The sequence below is a fragment of the Palaemon carinicauda genome, chromosome 43 (genome assembly GCF_036898095.1).
Source record: "Palaemon carinicauda isolate YSFRI2023 chromosome 43, ASM3689809v2, whole genome shotgun sequence".
Lineage (NCBI taxonomy): Eukaryota > Metazoa > Arthropoda > Malacostraca > Decapoda > Palaemonidae > Palaemon > Palaemon carinicauda.
The window spans coordinates 4082034-4091582 of record NC_090767.1 but is presented as its reverse complement, the minus strand read 5'-3'; the positions used below and the strand labels follow the sequence as shown (position 1 = coordinate 4091582).

At 42.7% G+C, this 9549-nt stretch overlaps 1 protein-coding gene across 1 annotated transcript; it reads left to right on the top strand.

Moving 5' to 3' along the window:
• The first annotated feature begins 281 nt into the window (after positions 1–281).
• LOC137633691 (serine-rich adhesin for platelets-like) lies at positions 282–4923 on the top strand. Its single transcript, XM_068365939.1, has 5 exons — positions 282–909; positions 2359–2583; positions 3239–3449; positions 4371–4676; positions 4812–4923. The coding sequence occupies exons 1-5, from the start codon at positions 282–284 to the stop codon at positions 4921–4923; spliced, it is 1482 nt and encodes a 493-aa protein (XP_068222040.1).
• The last annotated feature ends 4626 nt before the right edge of the window (positions 4924–9549 follow it).

Genomic DNA, 9549 nt, shown 5'->3' with positions numbered 1-9549 from the left:
TCTATGACTATGGCTATGGCTACGTCATTGGCTATGCTATATCTATGTCTATGGCTATGTCTCTGTCTATGTCTTTAGCTATGGCTATGGCTATGGCTATGGCAATGTCTATGTCTATAGCTATGGCTATGTCTATGGCTATCGCTATGTCTAAGGCTATGACTATGGCTATATCCATGTCTATGGCTATGGCTATGACTATGGCTATGTCTATGTCTAAGGCTATTGCTATGTCTATGTCTATGGTTATGGCTATGGCTAAGGCTATGTCTATGTCTACCATGGGTTTGGCTATGGCTATGGCTATGTCTATATCTATGGCTAGGGCTATGGCTATGTCTTTGTGTATGGCAATGGTTATAGATATAGCTAGGGCTATGGCTATGGCTCTGGCTATTGCTCTGCCTACGGCTATGTCTATGGCTATGTTTAAGTCTATGGCTATGGCTCTGGCTATGTCTTTGTCTATGACTATGGCTTTGGCTATTGCAATGGCTATGGCTATGTCTATGGCTATGTCTAAGTCTATGGCTATGGCTATGACTATGTCTTTGGATATGGCTAGGGCAATTGCTATGGCTATGGCTTTGTCTAGGGCTATGGCTATGGGTATGGCTATTGCTAAGTATATGTCTATGTCTATGTTTATGACTATGGCTATGTCTATGTCTATGTCTATATCTATGGCTACGGCTACAGCTATGGCTATTTCTATTGCTATGCCTTTGGCTATGACTATGTCTACGCCTATGGCTATGGCTATGTCTATCTCTATATCTATGTCTATGGCTCAGGCTATGACTATGGCTATGGCTATGTCTAAGTCTATGTCTATGGGTATGTCTATGGCTCAGGCTATGTCTGTGGCTAGTTCTATGTCTATGTCTATGGCTATGGCTATGGCTATGTGTATGTCTACCATGGCTATGGCTATGGCTAGGTTTATATCTATGTCTATGACTATGTCTATGTCTATGGCTATGGCTATGGCTTCAGCTATGGCTATAGCTATGGCTATGACTATGTCTATGTCTATGGCAATTTCTATGGCTATGGCTATGTCTATGTCTATGGCTATGGCTATTGCTATGTGTATGTCTATGACTGTGTCTGTCGATGCCTATTGCTATGTGTATGTCTAAGTCTATTTATATGGCTATAATTATAACTTTGTCTATGGCTATGTCTATGTCTCTGTCTATGGCTATGTATACCATGGCTATGGCTTTGTCTATGTCTATGTCTATGGTTACGGCTAGGGCTACCGCTATGGCTAAGTCTATGGCTATATCTACGGCTATGGCTACAGCTATGGCTATGGCTATGTCTATGGCTATGACTATGGTTATGGCCATGTCTATGTCTATGTCTATGTCTATGGCTACGTCTATGGTACTGCTACGGCTACGGCTATATCTATAGCTATGGCTACGGCTACGGCTACGGCTATGTCAATGGCTATGCTATGTCTATGTCTATGGCTATGTCTATGTCTATGTCTATAGTTAAGGCTATGGTTATGTCTATGGCAATGTATATATCTATGGGTATGATTATATCTAAGGCTATCGTTATGTCTAAGGCTAGGCTATTTCCATGTCTATGGCTATGGCTATGGCTATGACCATGGCTATGTCTATGTTTATGGCTATTGCTATATCTATGTCTATTTCTATGACTATGGCTCTGGCTAAGGCTATGTCGATGTCTACCATGGGTATAGCTATGGCTATGGCTACGATTATGGCTATGTCTATGTCTATGGCTAGGGCTATGGCTATGTCTTTGTCTATGGCTATGGCTCTGGCTATTACTATAACTATGGCTATGGCTATTATTATGGCTCTGGCTATGTCTATGTCTATGGCTATGTCTAAGTCTATGGCTATGGCTATGTCTATGTCTTTGGCTATGGCTCTGACAATTGCTATGACTATGGCTATGTCTAGGGCTATGGCTATGGGTATGGCTATTGCTATGTCTATGTCTATGGCTATGGCTATGGCTATGGCTATGTCTATGGCTATGCCTATGGCTATGACCATGTCTATGGCTATTGCTATGGATAAGTCTATGCCTATTTCTATGTCTATGTCTATATCTATGACTATGGCTATGACTATGTCTATGGCTATGGCTATGTCTATGCCTATGGCTCTGGCTATGTCTATGGCTATGGCTATGGCTATACCTATGCCTATGGCTATGGCTATGTCTATGGCTATGGCTATGGCTAGGGCTATGTTCATGTTTATGGCTATGGCTATGTCTATGTCTATGTCAATGGCTATATCTATGTTTATGTCTATTGCTATGGCTATGTGTATGACTATGGCTATGGCTATGAATCTGGCTCAGGCTATGTCTATGTCTATGGCTATGGCTATGGGTATGTCTATGTTTATGTCCATGGCTATGTCTATGTGGCTACGGCTATGGCTATGTCTATGGCTATGGCTATGGCTAAAGCTAAGCCTATATCTATGGCTACGGCTACGTCTATATCTATGTCTATGGCTATAGCTATGGATATGGCTATGTCTATTTCTATGTGTCTGGCTATGGCTAAGGCTAAGGCTATTGGTAAGTCTATGGTTATGGCTGTCTATGGCTATAGCTATGTCTATTGCTATGGCTATGGGTATGTCTATGTCTATAGCCACGGCCATGGCCATGTCCATGTGTATGTTTATGTCTATGTCTATGGCTATGGCTATGGCTATGGCTCTGGCTCTGGCTATGTCTATGTCTATGGCAATGGCTATGGGTATGTCTATGTTTATGTCTATGGCTATTTGTATGTGGCTACGGCTATGGCTAGGTCTATGGCTATGGCTATGGCTACGGCTATGCCTACATCTACGGCTACGGCTACGTCTATATCTATGTCTATGGCTATAGCTAGGGCTATAGCTATGTCTATTTCTATGTGTATGGCTATGGCTAAGGCTAAGGCTATGGCTAAGTCTATGGTTATGGATGTCAATGGATATGGCTATGTCTATGGCTATGGCTATGGGTATGTCTATGTGTATAGCCATGGCCATGGCCATGTCCTTGTGTATGTTTATGTCTATGTCTATGGCTATGGCTATGGCTATGGCTATGGCAATGTCTATGGCTATGGCTATGTATACCATGGCCATGGCTATGGCTATGTCCATGTCTATGGCTATGGCTATGGCTATGTCTATGTCTATGGCTATGTCTATGGTTATGGATATGGCTATGTCATTAGGTATGTCTAAGGCTATGGCTATGTCTATCTCTATGGCATTGGCTATGGCAATGGCTGAGGCTAGGGCAATGTCTACGGCTATGGCTATGGCTATGTCTATGTGTATGGCTATGTCTACCATGGCTATGTCTATATTTAAATCTATGTCTATGTCTATGTCTATGGCAGTGGCTAGGACAATGTTTATGTCTATGGCAGTGGCTAGGACAAGGTCTATGTCCACGGCTACGGCTAAGGCTATGGCTACATCTATGGCTATGGCTATGGCTATGGCTATGTCTAAGGCTATGGCTATGGCTATGTCTATGGCTATGGCTATGGATATATCTATGTCTATGCCTATGTCTATGTCTATTTCTATGGCTAGGGCTATGTCTATGGCTATGGCTAAAGCTACGCCTATGGGTACGGCTATATCATATGGCTATGGCTAAGGCTATGGCTACATCACATGGCTATGGCTAAGGCTACGGCTATGGCTACATCATATGGCTATGGCTACGGCTATGTCTACATCTATGACTATGGCTATGGCTACATCAATGGCTATGGCTAGGGCTATGTCTATGGCTATAGCTATGATCATGTCTATGGCTATGGCTATGGCCATGTCTATGGCTATGTCTATGACTATGGCTCTGTCTATGTCTATGACAATGGCTATGGCTATGGCTATGACTATGGCTTTAGCTCTGGCTATGTGTATGTCTGTGGCTATTGCTCTGTCTATATATATGGCTATGTCTATGTCTATGGCTATGTCTATGTCTATGTCTATGTCTATGTGTATGGCTATGTCTATGTCTATGGTTATGGCTATGGCTGTCTATGTCTATGGCTATGGCTATGGCTATGGCTATGGCTTTGATTAAGGCTATGGCTATGGCTATGTCTATGTCTATGGCTACAGCTACAGCTATGGCATCATCTATGGCTATGGCTATGGCTATGGCTATGGCCCTGTCTATGGCTATGGCAATGTCTATTCCTATGGCTATGGGTATGTCTATGGCTATGGCTATGTCTATGGCTATGGTTATGGCTATGGCTATGTTTATGTTTATGGCTATGGCTATGTCTATGTCTATGGCTACAGCTATGGCTATGTGTATGTCTATGTCTATGACTATAGCTATAGCTATGGCTCTGGCTCTGGCTATGTCTATGTCTATGGCTATGGCTATGGCTATGTCTATGTTTATGTGTATGGCTACGTCTATGTGGCTACGGCTATGGCTATGTCTATGGCTATGGCTATGGCTATGGCTACGGCTATGGCTACATCTACAGCTATGGCTACGTCTATATCTATGTCTATGACTATAGCTATGGCTATGGCTATGTCTATTTCTATGTGTATGGCTATGTCTAAGGCTAAGGCTAAGTCTATGGTTAAGGCTGTCTCAGGCTATGGCTATGTCTCTGGCTATGGCTATGGGTATATCTATGTCTATAGCCATGGCCATGGCCATGTCCATGTCTATGTTTATGGGTATGGCTATATCTATGGCTATGGCTATGGCTATGTATACCATGGCTATGGCTATGGCTATGTCTATGTCTCTGGCTATAGCTATTTCTATGTCTATGGCTATGTCTATGCTTATGGATATGGCTATGTCATTGGGTATGTCTATGGATATGGCTATGTCTATCTCTATGGCTTTGGCTATGGCAATGGCTAAGGCTAGGGCAATGTCTATGGCTATGGCTATGTCTATGTCTATGGCTATGTATGCCATGGCTATGTCTATATCTATGTCTATGTCTATGTCAATGGCTGTGGCTATGTCTATGTCTATGTCCACGGCTACAGCTAAGGCTACGGCTACATCTATGGCAATGGCTATGTATATGTCTCTGGCTATGAATAGCTATGGCCATGTCTATGGCTATGGCTATATCTATGTCTATGTCTATGGTTATGGCTAGGGCTATGTCTATTGCTATGGCTAAAGCTACGGCTACGGCTACTTCATATGGCTATGGCTAAGGCTACGGCTAAGACTGCATCATATGGCTATGGCTACGGGTACGTCTACATCTATGGCTATGGCTATGGCTACGCCAAAGGCCATGACTAGGGCTATGTCTATGGCTATGGCTACGACTATTCCTATGGCTATGGCTATGGCTATGTCTATGGCTATGTCTATGACTATGGCTATATCTCTGTCTATGTCTATGACTATGGCTATGGCTCTGACTATGGCTTTAGCTCTGGCTATGTGTATGTCTATGGCTATGGCTATGGCTTTAGCTATAGCTCTCTCTATATCTATGGCTATGTCTACGTCTATGGCTATGTCTATGTCTATGTGTATGGCTATGTCTATGTCTATGGCTATGGCTGTCTATGTCTATGGCTATGGCTATGGCTAAGTCTATGGCTCTGGCTATGTCTATGTGTATGGCTATGGCTATGGCTCTGTGTATGGCTTTGGCTACGGCTATTGCTCAGTCTATGGCTATGGCTATGACTATGTCTATGTCTTCAGCTATTGCTCTGGCTATGGCTATGTCTATGTCTATGTCTATTTATGGCTTTGGCTATGGCTATGGCCATGTCTATGTCTAGTGCTATGGCTCTGGTTATATCTATGTGTATGTCTATTGCTATGGCTATGGCTATGGCTATGTTTATGTCTATACCCATGGACATGTCCATGTCAATGTCAATGGCTATGGCTAAGGTTATGTCTATGTCTAAGTTTATGGCTATTGCTATGGCTATGGCTATGTTTATGTCTATACCCATGGACATGTCCATGTCCATGTCTATGTCTATGGCAATGGCAACGGCGACATCTACGGCTACGGCTATGTCTCTGGCTATGGGTCTGTCTATGGCTATATCTATGTCTATGGCTATGGCTATGGCTCTGGCTCTGGCTCTGTCTATGTCTATGTCTAAGGGTATGTCTATGTCTATGTCTAAGTGTATGGCTATGGCTATGTATGTGTGGCTATGGCTATGGTTATGGTTATGGCTATGGCTATGGCAATGGCAATGGCAATGGCATTGGCTATGGCTAGGGCTATGGCTATGTCTATGGCTATGGATATGGCTATGGTTATGACTATGTATATGTCTACCATGGTTATGGCTATGTCTATGTTTATGGCTATGGCTAGGGCTCCTTCTATGTCTATGGTAATGGCTATGTCTATGTCTAGGGCTATATCTATGGCTATGGCTATATCTATGTTTTTGTCTGTCTGTCTATGGCTATGGCTATGTGTATGGCTTCGGCTATGGCTATGGCTATGTCTGTCTATGGCTATGGCTATGTCTATCTGTAAGGCTATGTCTATGGCTATGTCTATTTCTATGGCTATGGCAATGGCTATATCTATGTCTATGGCTATGTCTATGGCTATGGCTATGGCTATGGCTCTGGCTGTGTCTATGTCTATGGCTATGGCTATGTCTATGTGTATGGCTATGTCTGTCTATGCCTATTGCTATGTCTATGTCTATGTCTATGGCTATATCTATAACTTTGTCTATGGTTATGCCTATGGCTATGCCGATGGCTAGGTCTATGGCTATGGCTATGTCTATGGCTATGTATACCATGGCTATGGCTAAGGCTATGTCTATGTCTATGGCTATGGCTATGTCTATGTGTATGTCTATGGCTACGGCTACGGCTGAGGCTACATCTATGGCTACAGCTATGGCTACGGCTACAGCTATGGCTATGTCTACGTCTACGGCTATGGCTACGGCTACTTCTACATCTATGGCTATGGCTACGGCTACGTCATTGGCTATGCTATATCTATGTCTATGGCTATGTCTCTGTCTATGTCTATAGCTATGGCTATGGCTATGGCTATGGCAATGTCTATGTCTATAGCTATGGCTATGTCTATGGCTATTGCTATGTCTAAGGCTATGACTATGGCTATATCCATGTCTATGGCTATTGCTATGACTATGGCTATGTCTATGTCTATGGCTATTGCTATATCTATGTTTATGGTTATGGCTATGGCTAAGGCTATGTCTACCATGGGTTTGGCTATGGCTATGGCTATGTCTATATCTATGGCTAGGGCTATGGCTATGTCTTTGTGTATGGCAATGGTTATAGATATAGCTAGGGCTATGGCTATGTCTTTGTCTATGGCTATGGCTATGGCTATTACTATGTCTAAGGCTATGACTATGGCTATATCCATGTCTATGGCTATTGCTATGACTATGGCTATGTCTATGTCTATGGCTATTGCTATGTCTATGTTTTTGGTTATGGCTATGGCTAAGGCTATGTCTACCATGGGTTTGGCTATGGCTATGGCTATGTCTATATCTATGGCTAGGGCTATGGCTATGTCTTTGTGTATGGCAATGGTTATAGATATAGCTAGGGCTATGGCTATGTCTTTGTCTATGGCTATGGCTATGGCTATTGCTCTGCCTATGGCTATGTCTATGGCTATGTCTAAGTCTATGGCTATTGCTATGGCTATGTCTTTGTCTATGACTATGGCTTTGGCTATTGCTATGGCTATGGCTATGTCTATGGCTATGTCTAAGTCTATGGCTATGGCTATGACTATGTCTTTGGATATGGCTATGGCAATTGCTATGGCTATGGCTTTGTGTAGGGCTATGGCTATGGGTATGGCTATTGCTAAGTATATGTCTATGTCTATGTTTATGACTATGGCAATGTCTATGTCTATGTCTATATCTATGGCTACGGCTACAGCTATGGCTATTTCTATTGCTATGCCTTTGGCTATAACTATGTCTATGCCTATGGCTATGGCTATGTCTATCTCTATATCTATGTCTATGGCTCTGGCTATGACTATGGCTATGGCTATGTTTTTGTCTGTCTATGTCTATTGCTATGGCTATATCTATGTCTATGGCTATGGCTATGGCTCTATCTATGGCTATGGCTATGACTATGGCTATGGCAATGTCTATGGCTATGACTATGGCTATGGTTATGGCTATGGCATTGGCTATGGCTCTGTCAATGTCAATATCTATGGGTATGGCTATGGCTATGTATATGGCTATGGCAATGGCTCTGTCTATGTCTATGTCTTTGGCTATAGCTCTGTCTGTGGCTATGGCTACGGCTATGGATATGTTTATGGCTATGGTTATTTTTATGTCTGTCTAGGTCTATGGCTATGGCTATGGCTATGGATATGTTTATGGCTATGGCTATGTCTATGTTTACCATGGGTATGTCTATGGCCATGGCTATGGCTATGTCCATATCTATATATATGTCTATGGCTATGTATATGTCTCTGTTTATGTCTCCGGTTATTCTACTGCTACGGCTCTGGATATGGCTACAGCTACGGCTACGTCCTTCGGTATGGCTACGGCTATGGCTATGGCTATGGCTTTGTCTATGTCTATGGCTAGGGCTATGCTATGGATATAACTATGGCTATGGCTATGGCTATTGCTATGGCTATGGCTATGGATATGGCTATGTCTATTGCTTTGGCTATGGATATGTCTATGGCTATGGCTATGGCTATGGCTGTGTCTAAGTCTATGGCTATGGCTATGGCTATGTCAATGTCTATGTCTATGTCTTCAGATACTGCTATGGCTATGGCTATATCTATGTCTATGTCTATGTCTGTATTTGGCTATGGCTATGTCCTTGTCTATGGCTATGGCTATGGCTATGGCTATGGCTATATCTATTTCTGTAGCCATGGCTATGGCCATGTCCATGTCTATGTTTATGTCTATGTCTATAGCTATGTCTGTGGCTATGGCTAGGGCAATGTCTATGGCTATGGCTATGGCTATGTCAATGTCTATGTCTATGTCTATGTCTATATCTATGTGTATGTGTATGGCTATGGCTATGGTTGTCTATGTCTATGGCTCTGGCTATGGCTATAGCTATGGCTATGATTATGGCTATGTCTATGGCTATGGCTATGGCTATGGCTAAGTCTATGTCTATGGCTATGTCTATGGTTATGGATATGGCTATGTCATTGGGTATATCTCTGGCTATGTCTATCTCTATGGCTTTGGCTATGGCAATGGCTAAGGCTAGGGCAAAGTCTATGGCTATGGCTATGGCTACTTCTTTGTATATGGCTATGTATATCATGGCTATGTCTATATCTATGTCTATGTCTATGTCTATGGCTGTGGCTATGTCTATGTCTTTGCCCACGGCTATGGCTAAGGCTAAGGCTACATTTATGGCTATGGCTATGTCTAGCTATGGCTATGGCTATGGCCATGTCTATGGCAATGGCTATGGCTATATCTATGTCTATGTCTATGTCTATGGCTCTGGCTAGGG

Bases quoted from the DNA above. Each gene is read 5' to 3' on its own strand.
- LOC137633691 (XM_068365939.1), top strand. From the start codon at position 282: ATGGGTTTGGCTATGGCTATGGCTATGTCTATATCTATGGCTAGGGCT. The intron at 910-2,358 runs GTATGTCTACCA...AATCTGGCTCAG, and splicing joins GGCTATGGCTATGGCTATGT to GCTATGTCTATGTCTATGGC. The intron at 2,584-3,238 runs GTAAGTCTATGG...CTATGTCATTAG, and splicing joins GGCTAAGGCTAAGGCTATTG to GTATGTCTAAGGCTATGGCT.